The sequence below is a fragment of the Chelonoidis abingdonii genome, chromosome 8 (genome assembly GCF_003597395.2).
Source record: "Chelonoidis abingdonii isolate Lonesome George chromosome 8, CheloAbing_2.0, whole genome shotgun sequence".
NCBI lineage: Eukaryota > Metazoa > Chordata > Testudines > Testudinidae > Chelonoidis > Chelonoidis abingdonii.
Window position 1 is genome coordinate 22,359,807 of NC_133776.1, and position 27,626 is coordinate 22,387,432.

The following is a 27,626-nucleotide window of genomic DNA, read 5'->3' on the forward strand; positions in this document are numbered from 1 at the left end:
ACCTGAAACATATTCTCACCAGTAACTGCACACCGCACCATAGATAACTCTAGCTCAGGAACCAATCCATGCACAAACCTCGATGCCAACTCTGCCTACATATTTAACCAGTGATACATCACAAGACCTAACCAGATCAGCCACACCATGACTGGTTCATTCACCTGCACATCCACCAATGCAATATATACCATCATATACCAGCAATGCCCCCTACTATGTACATCGGCCAACTGGATAGTCTCTTGGAAAAAGGATAAATGGACATAAATCAGATATTAGGAAGGGCAATATACAAAAATCTGTAGAACACTTCAACCTCCCTGGCCACACTATAGCAGATCTTAAGGTGGCCATCCTGCAGCAAAAAACTTCAGGACCAGACTTCAAGAGAAACTGCTGAGCTTCAGTCAGGGCCGGTGCAACCATTTAGGCGAACTAGGCGGTTGCCTAGGGTGCCAAGATTTTGGGGGCACCAAAAGCGGCGCCCCCCCCAAAAATTATAAATGGTTGCAGCCGCTGCTGCTGAGGGGCTGAGCTGCCGCAGCAGCAGTTGCCTGCAGCCGGCAGCCCAAGTGCCCCCGGGTCAGGGCGCCGCCTCCGCAGCCCAGCAGCCCAAGGTGTCCCCCAGTCAGGGCGCCGCAGCTGGGCAGCCCAGGGCGTCCCCCACCTGGGGTCAGTGTGCAGCCGCCGCAGCCCGGCAGCATCGGGCGCTCCCCCCAGGGTCAGGGAGCTGCCGCCGCAGCCAGGCAGCCCCGGGGCCCCCCCCTGGGGTCAGCGAGCCGCCACCGCAGCCGGGCAGCCCAGGGCGCCCCCCCGGGGTCAGGGAGCCCCTGGGGTCAGTGCGCCGCCGCCGCAGCCTGGCAGCCCAGGGCCCCCCCCCCCGGGGTCAGGGACCCTGGGGTCAGTGCGCCGCCGCCGCAGCCCGACAGCCCCGGGCGCCCCCCCCTGGGTCAGGGAGCCGCCCAGCAGCCCAGGGTGCCCCCCGCCCCAGAGACAGCGAGCCGCCTCAGCCGGGCAGCCAGGGCGCCCCCCCCCCGGGGTCAGGGAGCCCCTGGGTTCAGTGCGCCACCGCCGAGCCCGGTAGCCCAGGCGCCCCCCGCCCGGGTCAGTGAGCCACCGCCGCAGCCGGGCAGCCGGGCGCCCCCCCCCGGGGTCAGGGAGCCCCTGGGGTCAGTGCGCACCGCCGCAGCCCGGCAGCCCAGGGCGCCCCCCCCCCGGGGTCAGGGAGCCCCTGGGGTCAGTGCACCACCGCCGCAGCCCGGCAGCCCAGGGTGCCCCCCCTGGGGTCAGGGAGCCGCCGCCGCAGCCCGGAGCCCAGGTGCCCCCGCCCCCGGAGACAGCGAGCGCCGCAGCAGGCAGCCCAGGGCGCCCCCCGCCCCCGGGGTCAGTGAGCTGCCGCCACAGCCGGGCAGCCCGGGCGCCCCCCCCCCGGGTCAGGGAGCCCTGGGGTCAGTGCGCCACCGCCGCAGCCCGGCAGCCCAGGGCGCCCCCACTCCGGGGTCAGGGAGCTCTGGGGTCAGTGCGCGCGTGCCGCAGCCCAGCAGCTCAGGGCGCCCCCCCGCCCCGGGGTCAGCAAGCCGCCGCCGCAGCCGGGCAGCCCAAGGGTCCCCTGCCCAGGGAAACCCTGGGTTGCGCTGCCGCCGGAGGCGCTCTAACCCTGGGTCAGTGTGCCGCCGCTGCAGCCGGCAGCCGGGGTTTCCCTGGGTCAGGGCGCGCCGGAGGGGCGGCAGGCAGCTCCTGGGGAGCTGCCGTAGTGGCTTCTGTGGTGGTGGCTGCTCGGGTGGCTCCGGTGGAACCGCCCGCAGGCACCACTGCGGCAGCTCCACCAGAGCCGGGACCAGTGCGGGGGGCGGCGAAATTGCCGTCTGCCTGGGCGCTCAAATCCTAGCACCAGTCCTGGCTTCAGTTCATCTGCAAATTGTACACCATCAGCTCAGATTAAACAAAGACTGTGAATGGCTTGCCAACTACAAAACCAGTTTCTCCTCCCTTAGTTTTCACACCTCAACTGCTAGAACAGGCCTCATCTTCCCTGATTGAACTAACCTCATTATCTTCTCAGCTTGCTTGCATATATATACCTGCCCCTGGAAATTTCCACTACATGCATCTGACGAAGTGGGTATTCACCCAGGAAAGCTCATGCTCCAAAACGTCTGTTAGTCTATAAGGTGCCACAGGATGCTTTGCTGCTTTTACAGATCCAGACTAACACGGCTACCCCTCTGACGAGTGGAGGAATGATTATTGTAGCCTGGAAAGATCCATGCCACTATTTTTTGTTATGGAGGATATTGTACTTTAAGGGGGTGGTGACCAATGACCAATCTCTATTATTCTTATGGAGAATATTATTAAATGGAATTGTATTAGACACACTTTATCCAAACAGTTCTGCGCACATACCATCTTGCTTTCAGTAAACTGAAGGCACATTCTATGACTATCCTACACCTATTCAGTGTTTAGTTAAACCTTATTTTTCCCAGGTGCTTGCAAATCAGGGTAGGCCTTTATGTTCTAGGGAAACAGAGGATAGGCTGAGTCTTCCAAAATAGTAATGGTGTGGAGGACAGATACCCTCTTGGTATCATTATTTCTTGGAACAAACTACTTGCTTGTCCATATTCAAATAGACCACATCTCCAGAATAACCTGCTTTTGCACACTGTGCCAGTGCAGCCAATGTAGGTATCCATTAGCCTCCCTTTATGGTCCACCATGTCCTGCATAATGAATAAATAATGGCCTTTTCTGTTTATATACTCATGTGAACCATGGGAGTGGAAAGGCAGATAATGGACACATGTACCATTGATGATCCCACCCCAGTTCAGGAAGCTTGCAGGTTTTTTTAGGGGGCACTGCCCACCTTCGCCACCTCCAGATGAACCAAAGTAATCATTGTCTGACAAATTCATCACTACAGAATCTAGTTGACTTGCCAATACTGAATAGATTAGACACAGATCTCATGATCTTGGATAGCTAGCTTCCAGAGCACAATAGCTTCCTTCTTGTGGACTGGTATAGTCCCTCTCTTCCTCATTTCCTGCTGTTGAAAGGCTGGAGAGAGTTCTTCATGCAGCGTCAGGAATGTGGCCTTGCTAATGCAGAAGTTCTGTGACCACTGCTGCTCACCTTCTGCTCCTGCCAACTCCAGCTGAATTTAAGCCCTAAGGAAATTATAGCAAGAGCCCCAGCCCTCCACTCCTATTCCCCAGTGTGGCCTCTCTTCGCTTACGATAGGCTGATACAAGGGAAGTAACTTGAGGATAGATCACTCCAGTTAATTCTGTAGCAGGGACATGTCTAAACTGCAGGCGAAAGGTGAACCTGAGCACAGGCATACCCATGCAGCTTTAATGTAACTAGCACAGATAACAAGAGTAGTGTAGAAGTAGCGGCACAGGCTTCAGCATGAAATAGCAACCAGCGTACAAACCCAGCGCTGATACTCTGTGCTGAAAACCATGCCACTATGTCTAAACTGCTAGTGTTAACTCTGCTAGATAAAGTATGTCCATGCTCAATCACACTTTACACCTGCAGTGTAGACATGTCTGTGCTATAGAATTAATTAGTGTGATGTACCCTCAATTTACTTCCCTGCTGTCTGTCTATCCTGACGAAGAGAGGTCCTATTTGGGAATAACTCTGTATATCTGCATTACAACCTTAGGGTCTGATTCCCATTTTGAGTAGACATACCTGCACTAGTTCTCATTGGAGCTAACGTACCACTCTAAAACTAGTTGCATAGCTGGGGAAGTGGCAGCACAGACCAGCCACTCTGAGCATGTAACCATGGGGTTCAGGTGTATTTGTATTCAGAGCGACCAGCCTGTGGTGCCACTCATAGACTCATAGGTCAGAAGGGACCAATATGATCATCTAGTCTGACCTCCTGCACAAAGCAGGCCACAGAACCCTACCCATCCACTTTTATAACAACCCCTAACACATGACTGAGTTATTGAAGTCCTCAAAATTGTGGTTTGAAGACCTCAAGCTGCAGAGAATCTTTTTCACTACTTCCCTAAAGGGTTAGAACTTCACCTTCGTCTAATTTCAAGTCTAAACTTCCTAATATCCAGTTTGTACCCATTTGTCCTTGTGCCTACATTAGTACTAAGCTTAAATAATTCCTCTCCCTCCCTAACGTTAATCCCCCTGATATATTTATATAGAGCAAGCATATCCCCCCGGCAGCCTTCTTTTGGCCAGGCTAAACAAGCCAAGCTCTTTGAGTCTCCTTTCATAAGGCAGGTTTTCCATTCCTCGGATCATCCTAGTAGCCCGTCTCTGAACCTGTTCCAGTTTGAATTCATCCTTCTTAAACATGGACACCAGAACTGCACACAATATTCCAGGTGGGGTCTCACCAGCGCCTTATATAACGGTACTAACACCTCCTTATCCTTGCTGGAAATACCTCGCCTGATGCACCCTAAAACCGCATTTGCTTTTTTAACGGCCATATCGCATTGGCGGCTCATAGACATCCTGCTATCAACCAATACCCCAAGGTCCTTCTCCTCCTCTGTTGCTTCCAACTGATGCGTCCCCAATGTATATCTAAAATTCTTATTATTAATCCCTAAGTGCATGACCTTGCACTTTTCACTATTATATGGAATTCACCAGCAGCGACCCATTGCCCACGCTGCAGAGGAAGGCGAAAAAAACCTCCAGGGCCCCTCCCAATCCGCCCTGGAGGACAAATTCCTTCCGACCCCAAATATGCGATCAGATAACCTGAAGCATGTGGGCACGACTCACCAGCCAGCACCTCCAGGAAAGAATTCTCTGCATACTCAGATCCCATTCCCATCCAACATCCCTCACAGACCATTGAGCAGACTTATCTGCTGATAATCCAAATCAATTGCCCAAATTAAACTTAATCCCATCATATCCATCCCCTCCATATACTTATCAAGTTTAGTCTTTAAACCAGATAAAAGTCTTTTGCCCCCACACTTCCTCGGAAGGCTGTTCCAGAACTTCACTCCCCTAATGGATTAGAAACCGTCGTCTTAATTTCAATCTAAACTTCCTAATTATCCAATTTTCCCCATTTGTCCTGTGCTACATAGTACTAAGCTTAAATAATTCCCTCCCTCCCTAACGTTAATCCCCCGATATATTTATATAGAGCAAGCATATCCCCCCGCAGCCTTCTTTGGCCAGGCTAAACAAGCCAAAGCTCTTGTGAGTCTCCTTCGGATCACTTTTTTTCCCTTTCTTAAAAATAGGAACTACGTTAGCAATTCTCCAGTCGTACGGTACAACCCCCGAGTTTACCGATTGATTAAAAATTCTCGCTAACGGGCTCGCAATTTCATGCGCCAGTTCCTTTAATATCCTTGGATGGAGATTGTCCGAGCCCTCCGATTTTGTCCCATTAAGCTGTTCAAGTTTGGCCTCTACTTCAGATGCTATTTTTAGCATGCTTGCTCACATGCAAATGTGTGTATGGGAAATGGGAATCCCATTTCTCTTCTGTAATGTAGATGTAGCCTTAGAGACTTTTAAGCTAGTTTCTGTTCCAAACTGAAGGATTCAGGACTGCTCATTTTTGCCAAAGATTTAGTTCACTTTTCACACTACATTATACAGGTTGCACACACTGAAAATCTGCTAAGAGATTGAATTCACTGATTCCAAAGAAGCTACTGTTCACTTCTGTCTCAAACTAATCCCACTGTGATGGAAAGAGGTGGACAGGGAGGTGCAAATTTGATGGAGGGTAAAAGGGAGTTGGATGGAAGTAGAGGAAGTGACTCAGAGTTGGGAAAAAATAAGTGAAACAGTGAAAGCTGAGAGCCCCAGTACCCAGTCATCCCCAAGTGCTGGTATCTGCACGAACGCAGGGCTAGAATAAGCAAAATACAGTTTTGTCCTGTGATTATTTAGAAAACATAGTGAAAAATTTTGTAACGGTTAATAAATAATAAAAACCAGCAGCTACTAACCGCTTATCTTCCTCCTCCCCCTCAGCAGCGGGTGCCACACAGTCTCTTGCCCCACAGGCTAGAGACAGAGGGAGAAGCCTTCGCAGCTCCCAAGGTACGCGCACAGCAGCGGAGTGGAGGCGGAAGGAGGATGATGTTGTTGTCGACTTTTAGTTGTGTCAACAACGGAAGAAGCAGCTGCTGGAGGAGGAGGAGGAGGAGGGGACCCCACGCCCCTCCCTCTAAAAATCTAGTGCCCAAAATGTCTGTTTGGCTTCATGGGAACCCCCCGCTGGCTGCTGTGACAGAAGCACTCGCTCCCGCTCCCTTCTCGTCCTCGGTGCCTTCCCCCTGCGGGTCTCCGCTTCCCTCGCTCCCCACAGCAAACGCCTTGTCCGGTTCCAGACTCCTCACTAACGCTCTACTTCCAGCGCTCCCTCGCCTCGCCTCGCCTCCCCCAACTCAGCTCCCTCCCTCCAAGTTCTTCTCTCCCATTCGCTGCAGGCCCCTGCCTCCACAGCCAATCAGAGGGCGCGGTCGGTAGGGGTGGGCGTAGCCTCGGCTGGCTAGATCGAGGCTACCTCGTCCTTTCCCCTCCCCTCTCCTCGTCCCTCCCCCCTTGGCTTGTCCCTTTGCTGGTTACCGGCACATTTGGCTGCCCAGGCAGCCGAAGCTAGCGAGCAGCCGGAAGGAAGCCAGGAAGTGCGGAGGCGGCAGTGCAGCGGCGGCCTAGTGGCGCAGGCCGCAGCGCGGACGGGAAGGGAGTGTGAGTGAACGAGCGAGCGAGGCGGCGGCGCCGGGCAGGGGATCCCGGCAGGCCCGGGAGGAGGCCGCGCTCCTTCTCTCGCGCCATGGCCGACAACGAGAAACTGGATAACCAACGGCTGAAGAACTTCAAGAACAAAGGCCGCGACCTGGAGGTAGTTCCCACAGCACCCTGCGGGAGGGGCGGGCATGGCGGCGGGACTGGGCCGCTGTGCTCTGGCGTTTCCTAATCCCGCGCCCGCTACCACCGTCTCCCTGCTGCTGCATCAGGCGAGGGCCTGCTCTGGGGCTGAGGCCTGCGCTACCGGCTGAGGAGGGCGGCGGTGTCTTCCCCTTTCTCCTCACGAGGGGAGGGAAGGGAAGCTACTGAGGTGGGGTGGGCGCGGACTGGTTGAGTTTTTCGCTTCCTCAGCCGGGAACGGGCTGTCTTCGTCTCCTCACCCGAACAGCTGTGGGGTTGAGGGGGGCTGCCCGGAGAGTGGGGTGTGTCTGCTCTGACAGGAGAGTTAACGCCTTTCGGCATTTCCCTTCCCTGGGTGTCTCCCTTTGCTGTACACCAGGGGAAGGAACAGGGCGGGTGCTGACGGGTGTGTGGATATGGGGGTGAGGGGAGACAACTTTCTCATCCTCTCTGTAAGAAGCTGGTAGCCGCTGACACGGAGGGAGTTGCACTGACTCTTAGCTCTTCCTAGTGGCCGTGTTATGTCTTTGCTTCAGGCTTCGCCTACTTTATTTTACTGCTCCTTGTCAACATGCGATATACCCGAGGGAAGACTTCAGCCAGCACGGCAGTCGAGTTGTTTCAATATTTAATGTATTTTTGTAGTCTCAACAGGGCAATACATAGTTAAAATACAGAATATTAATTATAAACTGTTCGTTGCCCTAACGCAGGTGCAGCTACGGCATTATGGAAACAGTTAAAGTACAGTGAAATATGTTTTGTACAACCTCATGTTGGCGTGGCTCTGTTATGATTTGTGTGAAGTGCTATTTAGATATCAATCCATCCTCTTCCCAGTCAGTGATGAAAGCAGTTCTGATTTACAGTTTGGCTAACAAATACAGGATATGACTTTTCCCAGTTTGAGTAGTGAAGACCGACGACGACCCTTATTATTGTCCTGCTGGTGGTGATCCTTGTTTAAGCTATGGGAGCTGCTGCATCAGTATCATATGGGACAGAAACAATTAGTCAAGTAAGCCAGTCCTAAGCAATTCAGGGTTTCTTTAAGGAGCTGATTTTAATAGAGAATGCTTTATGAACTCCACACAGAAACTATTAGGAGCCAGTTAACATTATGGCAGTGTTCTGGCATCTTATCTGCATGAAACACCACTTAAGTGGGCATGTGTTCTCTGCCCTAACTTTCTGAATGGGCTCAACGTGTGGTCAAGCATAGTACAATCTAATGTTGAGGTGACGCAAAGGCATGGGTAGGCCTTTAGGAGGTAGGATCCAATAATGTCTAGATTTTGAACTCAGTGAAATATGCCAATATAATTTTGTACTTTTTTGTTTAACTGAAATGTTTGGGGATGTCAAATGAAATAATTGAGTGTAAAGCATTCAGGGAATAAATGATTAGTTTAACATTAAAGGATTCAGAAAAAGGGGGTTCTGCTGTCTTTGTGTAGAAAGTACCTTCCCCAATGAGGTGTTCACTGGTTGCTCTCCAAATACACACACACAAAACAAAACAAAAAAAAAAGCTGTATTATTATTCCAGAAGTGTTATTGTGAAGGTTTTTATTTAAAACAAACAAACCACATGCATTTCATTCTCTTCTATATGTTTAGTATGAAAAAGTATAATTCAGAGTTCTCTTAAATCACTACTACTTCTGATGCCTAAACATTGCATCTTAATGTTGATTCTCTAAAGTCATACTGTACATATGTTAGTCTTGAATCCTTCCCACAAAAATCATAGGCCTTTATAATTTGGATAATACATAGAAATAGAATGTGATAGTCTGTCTAGTTTTAGTTATTGATTAAATCTTAAGAGACACATCAATTTAAAGATCACCCTCGTGTTGGAAGACTTTTTACCTATATTTGTTTCAAGTAACCAGTAAGATTTCTGTTATTGAAAGCATTTAGAGGAAAATATTTCTCCTAGCTTGTTTGTTTTCGGCGTTTTATAGTAATTTAACACTGTTTTTCTTCTTTGAGAGAGAAACATTTTAAATTAGGAAAATTTGTAAAACCACAAAAATTGGCAGAGGGACTTAGTGATATGTGTAATACTGTACAGAGTTTAAAAATAGTTTTAAAATTATTAATTTCAGGTAGACTATGCTATTGGTGTGATGGAGGATTTTTTTTATCTACTGTTAAAGTAGTCTTGTGCAAAATGAAAACATTGTTAAGCTGTTAAGTCTTGTTGAATTTTAGAGACTGACATCTCTAACAAATCTTGGAACATATGCTCAGTACTTAAAATAACTACTGTGGATGATCGTTTTTCATACAATAGCTCAGGCTTGTGACTATCATTCTTATTTATTAACTGTTTATACATCACATTTTTTCGTTACAGCATGAAATGTTGATAATGGTTGCAACTGCTTTAGCAACTGTTGATGTGTTTTTGCACCTAGTTCTGGAGAAGGGGGTAAACAGCGAGGTGGCAAAGTTTGCAGATGATACTAAATTGCTCAAGATAGTTAAGAACAAAGCAGACTATGATAAACTTCAAAAAAAATCTCACAAAACTAAGTGATTGGGCAACAAAACGGCAAATGAAATTTAATATGACTAAATGTAAAGTAATACACATTGGAAAAAATAACCCCAACTATACATACAATATGATGGGGGCTAATTTAGCTACAGCGAGTCAGATAAAAGATCTTGAAGTCATCATGGATAGTTCTCTGAAGATGTCCACGCAGTGTGCAGAGGCAGTCTAAAAAGCAAACAGGATGTTAGGAATCATTAAAAAAGGGGATAGAGAATAAGAGTGAGAATATATTATTGCTCTTATATAAATCCCGGTTGTCGCCACATCTTGAATACTGTGCACTAGTGGATATGGTCCCTCATCTCAAAAAGAATTTCTATACAATGTAGAATAGGTCAGAGAAAGGGCAACTAAACATGATTAGGGGATATTGGAACGGTCCCATATATGGAAGGAAGAGATCTAAAAAGGAGGACTTGTCTTAGCTATGGTACAAGAGTGAGACTAAGGTGGGAATATGCTATATGAGTAGAGGTAAAATATACAATCTTAAGTGATGTGATGATGGGAATAAGTGGATAATGACGAAGATATTTAGTATTCCCATCACACATTGACAGAATGCAGGGTGGCTATCCAAATGATATTTGAATAGGCAGCAAGTGTTTAAAACAATACAAGAGAATTTATCTTCACGCAGACACATGTTCAGAGTTGTGGAAACTCTTACCTGTAGGGTAGGTTTGTAAGCTAGGATTATAACAGCATAAAGATAACCCCCATTAATTTATCCAGTTAGGTCATTAATGCTATTTCCAGGGATTAGGTAAAGGATATGGTGCCCATAGCCTCTGTTTCGTCAGAAGGATGGAGTGAGATGAGGAAGAGAAGTCATTGATCATTGCCTGTTAGGTGACTCCTCTGGGACACCGTGGCATTGGCAATGTCGGTAGACAGGATACTAGGCTAGATGGACTTTTGGTCTGACCTTGTAAGGCGTTTTATTTGATTATTTGATATGCTTGTTTTTAGCTAGAAAAACATTCTTCGACATAGAAATGATTTGATAATTCCAATACTGTAGTCTCTGCAAGTTAGCCATTTACCTGTAGGTTTCATTTATTTAAGAATTTCAGCTGTCCTGTCAAGATAGACAAAAAAGACATTCCAAAAGGTTTGTGCAGATTGCAAAACTAACCTGTTTGCATTTGTGTAGTGAATGCCGCAGATTAGGTAATGTGAGGTGTGAGACCGATTGAAAGAATTAGGTTGCCATGCAGGATGTATAGTGGAGAAGATAGAAAAGAAGGATAATTTGTGATTCGTGTCAAAAGTTTGTGCTTGCTGTTCGTTTTAGAGTCCAGCACCGATTGGTGACAGCCTGTATCCCCAGTAACTTTAGACTGGTTGTGTATGTGGAAAGTTTGAGTTATAGGCTTGCTATTTATAGATGTTGTTGTGTTGTTAGACGAACTTGAGAGAAAGACTTTAAAATATACTAATTCCATGCTTACTATGTTACACAACCATAGTGTCTTATACTAGACTTCAAGTACTACAGAAAATTGAGTTGGACTAGGTTTTTATTTGTGTTTGTAAACTTCATAAAAGTCCTCATACCAAGCAGCATGATAGTGTTGCTTCAAACGTCATTTACATATTAGAACTGAAGTCTGTGTTGACTTGCAGGAATATGCATACACTTGTTGTTGGTTCAGAAGTGCTAAATTATGCATCTTCGCACAGATTTTTATTTCCATCCTTGTTTCTCCAGTTAATCTGCTGTCAATGTCATCCTGATCTCTCTTCTCAAAAATCAGTCCACTGAAAGAGGTCATAGCATATTTAGCTCTTTCTTGTGCATCATCTCAGTATTAGCCATATGTAATAATGAGAGTTTAACTATTTACAAAGTAACATCAAATCCAAATTAATTCTAAATCTTGAAAAAGCCTTAGTCATAAAGTAGATAGGTTAGGTAAGGTAAGTTCTTTTACCTGGAAGGAGTAAACCAAACACCTGACCAGAGGACCAATCAGAGAACTGGATTGTTTAAAGTCAGGGGCGGGAATTTGTATACTCAGGGTCTTTTTTGTTTTCTCGGCTGTGAGTAAACAAGGTTTCCTCCTAACTCCTTCTTATTTCAAATATTATACCAAAAGTCTGTGAGTACAAAGGAACCCCAAAGCAATTCGGCTATGAGGAGCTTTGGGTTGTACGAATAGATGTGGATGGCTGTGTCTTTTTTGTTTTCTCGGCTGTGAGTAAACAAGGTTTCCTCCTAACTGCATACAAAGTATAATAAACCAATAATTCCTAAATCTTGAAAAAGCTTATTAAATGTTAAGTTGGATCTGTGCAGAGAATATTTAAAATTACAAGAAGAAGTCAACCTTCACAGAAAAGCCAGCTTTATCACACTGATCTTTTTTCTCCATAGCCATGTTAACAAAACTATATATAAAATACTATGTATGTCCATCTGCCAGGAATGAAATGGACAGCCGGGTAAGACCAATACATAAGCTTCTTCCTTAATCTTGTCATCCTGCCTTTTATACTGGAAGCATGGGTCATATGCCTGTTCTTTTTTTCTTTTATGCTTTCTTTGAGTCAGAGAGGTGAGCTGCTTTTCCATTTACTGTGAGTATAGATGAAATACCAGCCTATTCTATTTCTGGCACTTCCTCTGGATGTAGCTCTGTAAGCCTTGAAACCAAACGTTGAATCTTGCTCCACTAATACCATTTTGAGGCTGTGTATTCCCTGAAGGATTAAACCAGTGGTCTAGAACCAGGTTAAATACAAATAGTTCAGTGTCTCCGTGCTAGCTCTGTTGATTCATGTTTTGAACCCCTACAGTTTTGTCCACTCTGTGCTAGCACAGTTACATTGCTCTCTAAGTGAGTGGTCTCCAAACTTTTTGGATCGCGCACCTCTATCAGTAAAAAATTTTTGCCTATGCACCTCCTGGCGCGCTGTAGGGCTGTCTCTACCATTTTTGCCACCCCAAGCGCAGAAACAAAAAAAAACCCCACTCAGACCACTGCTCTAAGCAGCTGTGGCAGTTTCCAGAACTGGTGGTTTGTGAAAAGTTTGAAGGTCAGTGGTTTACTGAGGGACAATAATAAAATAGGTGATAGAAAAATTTGAACTATTTGTGCTGTTATCGCAGAGTCCACTGTCCACAATAGCTGTTTCAGACTGACTGTAGACAAGACCTGAGAGTCTTTCAACAATAAACTGGTTAGAGCCAAACAAAGCTTTAAGTTCCTTTCTCCTGATGGTGGTATTGGATGAGCTATTTAGACCCTTCGTAATTCTTCGTTTGTAGAGGATACTCCTACAGTGTACAGCCCTGTATTTCTTGAAACTACATATTGGGTCTTACTCCAAGTTGGTGATAGTAAGCCAGTGTTGGAATTGTTGACAGTATCCAACTCTGGATAAAGATACTATTCTTCCTGCGGTGTAGCATTGCTTTGGTTAGTTTGTAGGACCTGATTTATTATTATGCACATAGAGGGGATTGTAACTATTAACAGTCCCAATGAGATCATAGGGAGACTTTGTGGTGTTTTGAAATCCGTGGTCTAGAGTAAGGATGGAAATTTCCCTGATCTCTTGTCAAGAAGACCCCAGAATGGTATAATCACCTGTCTATAGGATCTTGATAGGTATTTAGCTTGTTAAATGACAGTCGGAGCTCTTATTAAATGGGCAAGATTGTGTCGCCTTTGTTTGAGGAAGAACCTCAAATTGTCAGGCATCAGTGTTGGGATCATGCTGTTTGAACATGTCTGTGAGGTGTGGTCTAGCGGTGTCACCATTGCCTCTCAAGTGTAAGATTTGTCAGTGCAAGTAGTTGTGATTTTTTATTTTTATTTGCCTGCCTTATCTCTGGATAGACAGCAGCATCGTGAACACAGATAAATAATTTGCCCATGAAATACTGATATCTGAGGCTGAGAGGGGGAAAAGTGGCTAATTACAAGAGGATAGTAGGGGATTGTCTATCATAGCACACCCTCAGAGTGACATTAGTCCTGAGTATGCTACAGAGAGTGCAGGCAAAAGTCTGTAGGAGGCAGATGCCAGGGATGGGGAAACTGAATCCTGGATTTGGAGCAGGCATCAGGGAACCATCTCAGGCAAATTTGTTTCCTTTTAAGATGTCTGTTTGCTTCTTACTAATATGTAAGTATATGCAATAAAAAATTAAAAATGTTCTCCAAATTGGAGATTGAACTTTCAGTCCAAGGTCCTGTGCTGCAGCCTAGAAGCACACAGTTAAGGAAGGGACTGGAAAGATGGCTTTTGTGTTCTGAACTGGGTCAGTCCCATAATTTAGCTTAAAGCAAACTACTCTAAATTCCATTAGCTATAGTTACTGGGGATCAGCATGAAATAAGGTTGCCTCCTTCCCTCAATATGCCTTCTTTAGGTCTGTAATTTGTCAATGGTGTGGCATAAAGTGAATCTACAGGAGGATCTGGCCTCCAATTTCCTGAACTCAAAGTCTGCTGCACTGCTTCTGCCAGAGATCACTTATTTAGGCCAGGTCTACACTGCGACTTTAAATCGGTTTAATGGCCGATATACCGATTTAACGCTGTATCCGTTCACACGACGTCGTCATTAATATCGAGTTAAACGGCTCCTTAAATCGATTTCGAACTCCTCCCAACGAGAGGTAGTAGCGCTAAATTCGATAGTTGATAACTCGGATTAGGGTTCATGTGGACGGAAATCGACGTTATTGGCCTCCGGGCGGCATCCCAGAGTGCAGCACTGACCGCTCTGGACAGCAATCTGAACTCGGATGCAGCGGGCAGGTAAACAGGAAAGCCCCGCGAACTTTTGAATTACATTTCCTGCTTGCCCAGCGTGGAGCTCTGATCAGCACGGCTGGCGATGCAGTTTGAAATCGAAAAAGAGCTCCAGCATAGACCGTACGGAGATACTAGGTCTGATCGCTGTATGGGGAGACAAATCTGTTTATCCGCTTCCGTTACAGGACACGAAATGCCAAAGCGTTTTGAAAATAAAAAATCCAGATACACAGCGCTGGTATGGTGACAAGCGTAACGGGAAGCCCGAGACTCAAATGGACGTCTCATGAAGTGGAAGGGAGGGCGGTACTGAGGACTCCAGCTATCCACAGTCCAACAGCAGTCTCTGAAAATTATTTGCATTCTTGGCTGAGCTCCAATGTCTGTAGGTTCAAACACAGTGTCTGGCGTGGTTTCAGGGAAACAGACTCCTACAGTTTTATTTCCCCCACCACCACGTGAAAAAAAAAAGAGGAAAGATTGCTTTTGGCTATGGCGTTTTGCCTCATGCACTCCGCGAAAAAGGCGGCCAAGGGTTGTCTGCGCCCTTCACAAAGGGAGGGGTGAGGCTAGTACCCAGCACCACCAGCGGTGGCAGTGTTTTCTGCCCCCATCAGGCACTGTGCTCATCAACACGGAAAGTGGGAACTATGGGATAGCTGAGGAAGCTACCCACATGCACCGCTCCTGAAATCGATGGTAGCTTTGGACCATGGACGCAAACAATCGATTTCGGGATCCCACTGTGGACGCACTAAACCGATTTTATTAGATCTGTTTTGTAATATCGGTTTAAGCTAATTCGAAATAATCGTGCAGTGTAGACGTACCCATAGTCTTGGCTTTCCAACAGAAGTAATAGAGGTGCAGGAGAGCAGAGTAATGCTAATATCACAGAAGGTGTACATCTGCAAATCGGAGGAATTTGGCACCTAGATACCATAGTGATGGGCATGTTTGAAAGCTGTAGTTTGAGATGTACCACCAGACGAGGACACCTGCGTTAGTGCTAGTATCAGTTTAACAAATGATTGTAAGAGAAGCTTTTATCAGTGCCTGTGTATCATGTCATGCCAATCAAGAAATTTGAATTAAAACTGTTAAAAACTACTAAACACTGTATATATTTTTTAAGTTTTAATCAGCTATCACTTATATTTGATTCACAACTATTGTGCATATATTCCCATAAAAACATGTAAATGGATGATTATAATTCCTTATCTCATCCTGTGTGTTTTTTTTAATTTGCCACCAGTTCAGATGTAGAAGAGAGAACCAAATTCTTTGTCAAACTGACAGTTGTTTCTTGTCTTTCCGCTTACTAGGTTACGTTACGGAATTCTAACTATTGTTTCCATATGCTAATTTATCAGTAGTATTACATGTCCAATAAAGTTGTTGCTTCATGTTCTCAAAATACTTGGAGATGTCACCTTCTTTTACTCTATTTGCAGTATGCTTTAGACAGTTCCCTTTGGTTCTCTTTACCATTTAATGTCATGTGGAATAGCTGAGAAAAGCTTATTTTGATAGTAGAGCTGGAGTTATTAAATAAGTATATATTCCTGAAACTAGCAACCTTTTTCAGTTTAATGGTAGTGTTAAAGATCAAATATTATTGTTGGTCTATTTTTATAGGGCATTGCATTTTTGTAGGCTTAACCTTGAGGATTGCCACATCAACTCGTCTATAAATCCAAGCTGTACAACTGGATTTCCTATTCAGTTATTTTAGTAACTTCAGTGTAAAAATCCTTGTTTTTAATTGATTTCCCTATTATATGTTTAAAGCTTTCTAAATATGTACTGCCTACTTGCTGTTCCTAGACTAGGTGCTTTTATGTTGTAGGACACAGTGTACTTATAGATTGTGGCTCTTGTCTGGTTGTCCTAGGTGATGCAGCTGTGCTCCAGAGGGTCTTCTGCTGTGTTTTTGATACATTAAGCCAATATAGTTTCTGAATCCTGTGTCCAGTGTCTGTTACACTCTTATCAGTGTTCATTTCTTGTACACAAATATGTAAAATAACTTTCCTGTGTTCTGCCTCCTTGTAAAACCTATTTTTTAAAACAACATTTTGTAACATACTTAACTATGAGAGTTGAAGCAGGGAATAGAACAAATGGTTTAATTGCATTAGGTATGATTTTTGCTTTTTGCGTCTCATTGCGTGCCTCATTCTGAATTGGTCCACAGGCAATGAAAGAATCATCCAAAGGCCAAAGGGATCTTGATTATATTGTCTTGGAATGGGAAGGAAATAGTGTTGCAATTTTTTCTTCCCTGTTTTGTTCGTCTGGCTGGCCAAAAAGGAAAAGTCAGTTTGTCACCTGTTACTGTTACAGAATGAATGTCATGTGTCTTACCCAGCTCTTCTGAAATAGTTTTACATTATAGTGAAACGTATTATTTTTACAAGAATACAAACCATAATCACCTGTATCTGTCTCACTCAAACTTCAAGTCCTTGTCTTTTAAAGCTTTGGCAGTTCCTCTGCTCTGCGTAAACCTTACTCCCAATGGTTTCCTTCTCCTTTTCCACTCTGTTCTTATGCTTGGAAGTCTTCAGCTTCTTGAGCAAGTCAACCATTCTTTCTTCATTCGATTCTCTCATTTAAAACAGTTCTCAATTCTCCTTTTCTAATTCACCGTAGAAACAAATTTTTAAGAAACAGCTTGAGATCTCATTACAGAAAGAAACAAAAACTAGTATCTTGTCATTTTTGCTAGATTTTATAAAATATGTAATAGCTATCGTTAAATTGACATTCAACATGAAATGAAGAGTTACAAGTATTTTCAGGTACTGCATTAGCACCTAGATCATCCTGCCAATTTCTGTAATTTTACAATCACATTTTCTATTTTCAAATGTTTCTCTCCTCTGTGACTGTGTGAAAGATGCAAAGAAACAAGGAATTGACTTATCAGGAAATGTGGTGAAACTGGCTACACAAAGTACTGATGAATGCTCAAAGTAAACTGAAAATAATTTCTCTAATCATTCTATTATAGTAATTTTAGTTGTATTTGTAACGTAACAGTAAACCATTTTCAGACAAATGTTTTTTCTAAGTTAAATATTTGTCAGTGCCCTTTATTCTAAACTGTTCGTGTGTGCAGTACTTTAATAACCAAACTACTTAATCTCCTATGCTAATATCTGTTTATGCACAAGTGTGTGAAATTTTGAATTTTTACTTTTAAACATCTGGAAAAATCTGACACATTCACAAATACATGTTGAATGATGCAGGCTCCTTTGAAGCCTTTGCATGCACTCAGGCTATGCATGGTTTACAGGAGCCGTGGCCTCAGCCAAGTATGTATCAGGACAGAACATTCTACTTCTGTCTAATAAATAGATCTATATTACAAAATTTGTTTTTCTTTTTAAAAATCTCTATTTTTACTTTACTAAAATCTTGATAAATCTTTACGGTTGCAAAGTGAAGCATTCTGGCCAGGAAAAGCTAATGCTGAGGTTGCCTGCACAACCTTCACTTTTACCTCTGTGTGTATGCTAGTATTTTAATTACACAATCATCTGCCAATCTATATATTCAACAAGGCAGACATTCTACATATGTAATACTATCTGTATAATGAAGGTGTACATAATAAAAAAAACAACATAGTACAGTCCTTCAGACAGTTAAGTATGGATCAAATTTTATTTGCCATTTCCGCAATATAAATAGATCCACTGAATTGATGGACTTACACAGCTGTGAAATCAGTAACAAAGTAGGTTTGGACACTGCACAGGCTGGACAATGTACAGTGAGTGAGGCAGGGATTAGTAGAAAGTTAAGTAGAATTTGGCTCATTCACAGTGTACCATCCAAGGTATGTTCAAGATGTTGAATTATAGTATCGATACTATAATTAATGCATATGCACGAGGGGGTTAGTTAAAGTTGTATCAGCAGCCTCAACATTTGCATTGCCTGACATTTGAGGGATTCCATTTGCAACTTAAACTTTCAAATGTCTGTTATTTAATGCCACTGGTAAATCAGAAGAGTGTCAAGCATGCCATTTTGTAATTATATACAATTATTTACAAGTATTGTTCCTGAGAAATTACTAGGTATTGTATTCATGGCACAACCAAAGAAATTAAAGCTCAGGCTTGATCTACTCTAAAACATAGCTATGTCACTCAAGGGTATAAAAAGTTCACAGCTCAGAGATACGTAGTTAAGCTGTCCTATGCCCTGATATAAACACTTCTAGGTCAATGGGAAGAGTTCTTTCATTGACCTAGCTACCTCCTCTCGAAGTGGATTTACTACAGCAATTGAAAAACCCCTTCCCTTACTGAAACAAAGGTCTGCACTACAGCGCCACAGTGCCGTAGCTGCAGCACCGTAACTGTGCTTCTGTAGTGCTTGTAGCATAGATATAGTCTCTGATTTAAACAGCTATTTCCCCAGGTTATGTTAGTCGTTTTGTCCCAAGAACTACTCTTAATCTTTAAGTGCCTCTTTGAGTACTGGTGAATAGTTACAAGTGGTACATCAGTTTTCACAAGTGTAACTTAACATTAGAATATTTTAATACAGCTAGTCCAGTTTAACTCTGAAATAAACGTATTCTGAAAACCCAAACCCAGAAAGGGCTATACAGTTCTATCTGGAAAATTGTGAAATAAATTAAAAGGCTCTGTGCAAAATTATCATACTCTTTATTGGCATGTAATGATATTTATAAAAATGGGGTTTTGTTACCATATTTTCTGATATAAACAATTTATTCCCCTCACTTCCCCCCTTACATAATTTATTCCCTTGTTTCCATATACTTTTCCTGTTGTTGGATAGTCCCTTTATTAGTTTGTGTTTTGGACAAATAGGACTGAGGAAATTTATGCAAGTGTTGAGCAGATGATATACAGCAAAAATAATGTAGGTATTATGTTAAGTAATAGAAACAGAGATATATTTGTATTTAATGCTAGTTTTCTGTTCCAAAATAAAATCCCAGACTGATGAATCGAAAGTAGTTACCTAGTCTCTTTCTACATTTTTTTAAAAAATTAAAGATGTCTTCTAAAAGTAAAATATTTAGAAAGCTGTCGAAGCATGTTAAATCACATCACAATGATTTGGTCCAGGTTAGGAATATGCTGTAATTATTTTATCTTAAACTTTTCAGACTATGAGAAGACAACGAAATGAAGTTGTCGTGGAGTTAAGAAAGGTAAAATGGATTAGTGTTTTTACTAAATATAACTTCTATGTCTCAGGCATTTGAGTAGAAATTACAGAAGTTTTTTGTGTCTGAGGCAAAGACAATCATAGTGCTTGCTTTTTTTTTTATAGATCATTTAAAAGGATGTTGTCAAATATTATTTGTCTTTTCAGGGTCTATGTAAAGACACTCACATTTTTGGCGGGGAGGGAAGCTTCAAAGCAGATCCTACCAAGTTCAGGAACTAAAATGCACATTAGTTGTTTATCTACAAATAAACGACTAACTTCATTTCATTTAAACTAGTTACACAAAGATCTTTTAGTTGGAACATCCCTTTGGATGTTGCCTCACTGATAACCAGTCCGTGCATTACCCTTTATTTGCTTCCTGTCCCTAATAACACTAATCACTGGGCTGTTCCCACTAGCCCCATCCCATCTACTGGGTTTCAGTGACATAGGCGAATTAATTTTGGTTTCTTCCTCACATGAAGAATTAGGGCTTTAAGGAATATTTCAATCTCTGTGTTGCTGAAATCATCCTCCACCAATACTCACTGTTAATCCTGACCTCACTCCTTATCTTAAGATTTGGATAAACTTCGGTCCTAATAATTCTCAAGAATGACAGTGGACTCTTTTTACTTGTAACTTACCAAGGATCATAACTTTTCCTTAACACTTGCAAATAGATAAGCATGTAATAGGTTTGACTTGATTATGGGAAGGGCAAAAAATCCTAAAATGTCCATACTCTGTAGCGAGGAAAGATATTCCTGACATCAGCAGTCAGCTGTAGCCCAAAATATACAGGGAGGCAAGAGTTAAAAGCTGTAATTCTTCAACATATATTGTTGCCACTTAAGCAAAATAAAATCACCATGGGAGAGATGGCTGGGGTGACCTTTTAGTGATAGGAAATGTGTACACTATTTTGTCTTCCCATTTGGGGAGGAGACCAGCAGGGCTGCCCGGGGGGTGAGGGGGAGCAGGTGGAGCAATAGGCCACAGGCCCCACAGGGACCCCCACGAGAATATAGTATTCTGTAGTATTGCAACTTTTTTTTCTATGGAAGGAGCCTCAAAATTACTTTGCCCCAGGCCCCCTGAGTCCTCTGGGCAGCCCTGGAGACAAGTGTACTGAACTGGCAAGCATCACACTCATGGATCAGGGCTGTTAGGGAACCTAGAACTTGGACATAGTGAGGAAAGAAGGATGACAACAAAATTGTCCTGTTGCGGTTGGCAGGTATTAAAAAATTAAAACTAGTATGAGCATCCTACAATAAGCTAATATGATGGAAAAAAATTAGGAAAGCAGTCAAACTTATTTAAATACTTTTAGTGGGTGACAGCAAGAGATTTGAAACCATACACTGAAAAATACATTGTTGGGGGGATTTTTTGGTTTTTTTTTTTTTTTTTTTTTTTTAAGTAGCTGCTATGAAAATGCAGAATGTTTACACAGTATTGGGATAGTGAAATATGTTTGGAAAGTATGTTAACTTTCACTTAAGCATGGAAATGAATTTAAGATGTCTAAGTCTTTTTTCAAGTGGAATACTAGTATTTGCCAAGCTTTGCTTTTTCAACGCTTGAATCCATATTTTCGGGCTCTCAAACCCCATGATGCGCCATAATAGTCATGACACATTTTCTGATACCAGACTACTGATTTGTTTGCTCTGAAATCTGAACAGCATTTCCACAAAGATTTTGATGCTGGGAGGAAAGTCTTCAAATTCCTTCTATACGACAGCAATAAGTGCCAAGTTTGGAACAAAATAAAAGTAGTGTTCAGTTTAGTATAATTTTAGATGAAGCAAAAGGTGTAGAAGCTAAAACTCTAGATGTTGGGACTGGGGGAGTATAAGCCATTAGAACTCTGAGGGAAAAAAATCTTAGGACAAAATGTACTAGTTTTAAGATTAATAGAAAATAAATGCAGTGAATTTAGTGGTTTCAGTGATGAATATAGACACCTGAGTTGGATATAGGTCATGTCACATATAGTAAAATCTTACATGGCTGTAGCAATAATCAAGAGATGGCTGTCCTGTTCCTTGGGAAGGTATGAATGGTGAGCGATCATCTTAGTCACATACTTTGATGCTTGGCTTGAATGTCTGAGGATTAATAGTACCAGTGAAATACTTTTTTTTAAGTTGTGGGTAAAAGTAAGTCGTCTCAGCTTTTGCGGGGAAAAAAAATAAAATAAAACTGCAAAACCCAGAAAATTTATTTTTCTTTAAAGAATAAGAGAGATGAACACCTGTTAAAGAGAAGAAATGTACCCCATGAAGATATCTGTGAAGATTCAGATATAGATGGCGATTTCAGAGTGGTAAGAATTAACACTGTCTGAAGTTTATTTCTTAACTTTTTTAAAAAAGTGTACCTAACTGGTTTTTTTCGCCCCCCAGCAAAACACCTCATTGGAGGCAATAGTTCAGGTAAAAATATTTATTTTTCTCTGAACTTTTTTGGCTTAATGACAAATGTAAAATGGCTGAATTCTAAGTTGTTGATTTTATTGTAGAATGCTTCAAGTGACAACCAGGGTATCCAGTTAAGTGCAGTGCAGGCTGCAAGGTAAGAGCACAGTTTATTCAGCTTTGTTGTTTCTACCCTTGCAGCTTATATAGTGCTATTAAATTAAGAAAATCATGAATCCTTGCACTAGTAGATAGAATGATGATGTCCTCTACAGATCAAGTTCACCAAATATTAGTGCTGTAATAAAATACCCTGTGTGTAAACTTTATTAAACCAAACTGACATAACGTAGATATTAAGATTTAATTTTCACATGAATATGTATCAAGAACTCTAGGATTTGAGTAAATGCCATACTCCTGACTTTCAAAATAAATGGAGTAAAGATCCTACTTGATTTCATATGTATAAATAGTCATTGGACACAGTTTCCCTGTAATTTAATTAAGTTGTCTGAGGCGGAGAACATCTTTTCCGAGAAGGTGTTTAAATCATTACAAGATTACCAGATTTCTAACAAGTTAGGCTAATTGGCAAATACTTGAAGACACTTGAAGGTAATGATACCTTTGAACCTCTTAACTGGTCAAGTAGCAGTTTTTGAGCTCTTTACTGTAAAGTCTTGTCTACATGAGAAAGTTGCACCAGTTTAACTTGGTGATTTTTAAAACCTATTTAGTTAAACTGGTGCATGGCTGTATGGACACTTGTTTCTGTTTAAACCAAAGAAGGAATGTTTTTGAAGTAAACTGAAACATGACAGGTTTAAATGGAAATAAGACAGTCCACATAGTCTTTTACACTGATTAAACTGGTTTAGAAACAATTTAAAGTTAATTTAGTGCAACTTGTGCATGTAGACAAGGCCTACAAGGAGAGGTCCTTTTTAATGTTAAAATAAGGTGTGAAAGCTATTTAGTTTTTTCTCTTATACTGCTCTGCCACCTTAGACAGCATCTGAAGCTTGAGCAGAAGGGAGGTTGTGAACTACCTGTAATTTCCTGAAACACACATAACAAGGACAGAGCATTGTTTGAACAGAAGCAGTTACAAATAATTGGAGTTAACTGATTCTTGGAGCCAGGGTCATGAGTTACCTGAGAGGACAGAAAATAAATTTGTTGTAGTTTTTGAGTAAACCTAAACTGAGCTGTATTTTGCCATTGAAAGAGTGAATATTGGTGGTTTTTTGTAGGAACTAGGGGTATGTATTGTAATCAATCCTAGGATAACTTGTCTGTCCATCTACATCTCTCCTAAAAAGGAAGCTTTTCTTCTTAGTTGGCAGTATAAATATACATCTGCAGTAACATCACACAGCATTTAGAAACTTTAAATATTCAGAGCCCCTGACCAGGTTGTATTAAGACATTTTCACTGTGCAGACTCTTTACTTGCCAGTTTAAGGCAGTGTCTGCTGGTAGTGTTCAGGATTGGAAGCAGCAGCAGTCAGTCACAGCTACTTTCTTGTCTAGCATGTCCACGGTCCCCCTCTGGGGAGACAGTTTGGTGTGGGCTGGGACATGAGGAAAGGAATGTGCTTCTGATATCCCCTTTCCTTCCCCCCCCGCCCCCACTCCCTTTATTCGTCTGAAGCAGTCCCACTTGGATTCCCTACAGGCCTTCGCTCACCTCATGGGTGTTGAAAAGAGAGGTTAAAGGAGTTAAAGTTCAAGTGGGTTTGTACTCCCTCCTTCCTAGCAGCATGTGCATTTGTATTAGGGCTGTTGATTAATCGGAGTTAACTCATGCGATTAACTCAAAAAAATTAATCGTGATTAATCACAGTTTTATTTGCACTGTTAAACAATAGAATACCAACTGATATTTATTAAATATTTTGGATGTTTTTCTACATTTTCATATATATTGTATTCTGTGTTGTAATTGAAATCTAAGTATATATTATTTCTTATAAAAAATAGTATTTTTGATTCGCCTCATACAAGTACTGTAGTGCAATCTTTTGTCTTGAAAGTGCAATTTACAAATGTAGATTTTTTTTATTTTTATTTTCTTTGGTTCTATAACTACACTCAAAAACAATGTAAAACTTCAGAGTCTACAAGTCCACTCAGTCCTACTTGTTCAGCCAACTGCTAAGACAAACAAGTTGTTTGTTTACATTTATGGAAGATAATGCTGCCCTCTCCTTATTTACAATGACACCAGAAAGTAAGGACAGGCATTTGCATGGTACTTCTGTAGCTGGAATTGCAAGGTATTTGTGCTAGATATGCTAAACATTCATATGCCTTTCCATGCTTCAGCCACCCATTCCAGAGGACATGTTTCCATGCTGATGACACTCATTAAAAAAAATAATGCCTTAATTAAATTTGTTACTGAACTCTTTGGAGGAGAATTGTATGTCCCCTGCTCTGTTTAACCTGCCTTCTGCCATATATTGTATGTTATAGCAGACTTGGATGATGACCCAGCACATGTTGTTCTTTAAGAATGCTTTCACTGCTTATTTGGCAAAACGCAAAGAAGGTACTAATGTGCAATTCCTAAAGATAGCTACAGCACTTGACTCCAGGTTTAAGATTCTGAAGTGCCTTCCAGAATCTGAGAGAGACGAGGTGCAGAGCATGCTTTCAGAAGTCTTAAAAAAGCATCACTCCAATGTGGGAACTACAGAACCGGGACCACCAAAAAAGAAAATCAAGCTTCTGCTGGTGACATCTGACTCAGATAATGAAAATGAATATGCGTCGGTTCGCGCTGCTTTGGATTGTTATCGAACAGAACCCATCATCAGCATGGATGCCTGTCCTCTAGGAATGGTGATTTGAAGCATGAAGGGACATACAAATCTTTAGTGCATCTGGCACATAAATATCTTGTGACATCGGATACAACATGAGAATGCCTGTTCGGACTTTCAGATGAGATTGTAAACAAGAAGCCGGCAGCATTATCTCCTGCAAATGTAAACAAAGCTGTTTGTCTGAGTGATTGGGTGAACAAGAATTAGGACTGAGTGGACTTGCAGGCTCTAAAATTTTACATTGTTTTATTTTTTAATGTAGTTTTTTGTCCATAATTCTACACTTATAAGTTCAACTTTCATGACAGATTGCACTACAGAACTTGTATGAGGTGAATTGAAAAATACTATTACTTTTGGTTTTTTACAGTACAAATACTCGTAATCAAAAATAAATATAAAGTGAGTACTCCACTGTGTTGTAATTGAAATCAGTATATTTTAAAATGTAGAAAACATCCAAAAATATTAAAATAAATGGTATTCTCTTTTTTTAATTGTGCAGTTAATTTTTTTTAATTGCATGACTGCTCTAATTTTTATCCCCCACACACTGACTCTTTAGTGAGGAAGAGGGAGGAAAGCATATTCGGGCAGCCAATACCTTGCCTCTTATCCTCTGCTCCAGCTGGGGAGATAATGCAGGGGAGGGACATGTGGATGACTGACTTACTTCTGTCATGGGTTCACCAGGAGGACAAAACAGGTGTTCTGCTACTACTCTAAAGAGTATGACTGTTGAGTTGAAGAGATGGTGGGATTGGCTGAAATAGTAGCTAAGTACACAACTTTTCAGCAGTGCTTAATTCACTCATTTTTAAAAACTCCTATTTGACTTTAGGGGATTTGTCTGCAAATTTCATATTTTCTCCTTTGTTCCTAAACAGGAAGCTTCTTTCCAGTGATCGCAATCCACCTATTGATGACTTAATAAAATCTGGAATACTACCTATTTTAGTGCACTGTCTTGAAAGAGATGACAAGTGAGTGTGTTACTTTTTTAAAAGAAAGTACTTGTAGGAAAAATTAATTGTTTTGGGAAGATTTCATAGAAATCCTTTGACAAAACAATTCATGCAAGCATTTGCAAGTGCTCATGTTAAGATACTGTGTTAGATTCAGATAGTTTTACTGTAATACAGAACATTTTCTAACTTTACGCTTTTATTTGTAGTCCTTCTTTACAGTTTGAAGCTGCATGGGCTTTGACAAACATTGCATCTGGAACCTCTGAACAAACACAGGCTGTAGTTCAATCTAGTAAGTTGATCAGTTTTGATGATGATGCATTTCATGTGCACATTGTAATTTCTTCAAAAATATGAGGCTCAAGTGATGATTTTAAAAAGCACCTACACCCTATCTGTCTTCCTCAAATATTCACCAATCTACACTATGTAGGTCTGGTACTTTTATATGATAGCCAGGATGGTTGAAACTGAATTGTCAATCACAGGCACATCGCAGAAGGACCTGCCCAGGAAGTCTCCTGCCAGAAATTCTACCCCTTCTCTGGCAAGCAGCATCAGTTGAAGCACACATCTGCTTTTGTTCTTCATTTTCTCAGATTTTAAATTCATTTGGGTTTCCTGAGGGTGAGTAATCTCTTGTGGGAACTCACACTATTTTAGCAGAGTTAATATCTGCTGGTTTTCCAGTTTTCAAGTGCTATTTTTTAACTTTTTTCTTCACAATTAAGAAGGATTCCCTACCTAATTTTGAAGGGGGAGCAAAAGGTACAGTCCAAGTACAGAGGGTGCCTCTGAGGGAATTTACTTCCAAGATCTCACACAAGATAAAATGGTGCCTGTATGTTCGGGAATCTGAAGTTAGGAAGGAAGTTTATTGTATTTGCAATCCATGTTGCCAGATGAAACAGAAGATTGTTTTATGGTTCTGTGCCCTACATATTTCTTTTAAATCTACTTGAACATCAACTTGTGAGAACAGAGCTCTTCTCTAGTTTTGAATTTGCCAGATAAAATAATTGTGCTGCTTGAGATCTGAATATAGAATCACTGCCATGTTCAAGCAAGTTTTTGTAGTTGAATCAAATTTACTTCCTATTCTCTTCTAATTCCTCATGGATCTGCTATTGTAAATAAGGAAAAGGTTGTTATAAACAGAGAAGGAAAAAACCGAAGTCCACACAACTAAAAAAGAGAAGAGGAGGAAGTATCAAAATATTATTGAAATACAGAGACAGTGTGATCAAATTTTACTGCACTATAAACTGTCAATGCTGGAGATGCTGAATTGCCAACAGTGTGAAAGGGCAGGGGAAACTTTTCCACTCAAGAAATTTAATGTGTGAAAACCCCACATTAAAAACTGTTTTCTTATTCTTAAATATTTAATCAAAATGTAGAATTGACTCAATGTGGCAGTGGTTTTCAAACTGGGGTACACATAAGCTCTAATCGGGGTACGCAGGAAAAATCCTGTAATGGTGCTTAATGTATTCTCTCTCCCATTTCCCTTCGCCGCCTCACCCCTACCCCCCTGGCTGTTTTCATAGCTATATTATGACCCAGTGTCAGATGGGGGTATCCTAGAAGATTAGGGTTGGAAGAGACCTCAGGAGGTACTCTAGTCCAACCCCTTGCTCAAAGCAGGACCAATCCCAACTATGCGATAGACTACTCAAGGGTTCTCAAACTGAGGGTCATGACAACCTCGTGACCCACTGAGTGATTACTTGGGGATTGTGAGCTGTCAGCCTCCACCCCAAACCCCGCTTCGCCTCTAGCATTTATAATAGTTATAAATTAAAAAGCGCTTTTTAAAATATTTAAGGGGGGTTGCACTCAGAGGCTTGCTGTGTGAAAGGGGTCACCAGGTTCATCCCTAGGGCGGTTCGGGGCCTGTGGCTGAAGTGACGAATCAGTTACTTCTGGGACCCACTGCA

The 27,626-nt window shown here is 42.1% G+C and overlaps 1 protein-coding gene across 2 annotated transcripts in view; it reads left to right on the plus strand.

The window, feature by feature from the left end:
• Positions 1 to 6,502: 6,502 nt before the first annotated feature.
• The window catches only part of KPNA4 (karyopherin subunit alpha 4), a 65,303-nt gene continuing 44,179 nt past the window's right edge, over positions 6,503 to 27,626 (plus strand). The window contains exons 1-7 of one of the 2 annotated variants that reach the window (XM_032764834.2): positions 6,503 to 6,880; positions 19,412 to 19,456; positions 21,704 to 21,793; positions 21,873 to 21,902; positions 21,989 to 22,041; positions 25,606 to 25,701; positions 25,893 to 25,978. In XM_032764834.2, the coding sequence (XP_032620725.1) occupies positions 6,812 to 6,880; positions 19,412 to 19,456; positions 21,704 to 21,793; positions 21,873 to 21,902; positions 21,989 to 22,041; positions 25,606 to 25,701; positions 25,893 to 25,978 (469 nt within the window). In that variant the 5' untranslated portion in view covers positions 6,503 to 6,811. The remainder of the gene's footprint in view (positions 6,881 to 19,411; positions 19,457 to 21,703; positions 21,794 to 21,872; positions 21,903 to 21,988; positions 22,042 to 25,605; positions 25,702 to 25,892; positions 25,979 to 27,626) is intronic. The other variant, XM_032764835.2, reaches the window with a different exon arrangement.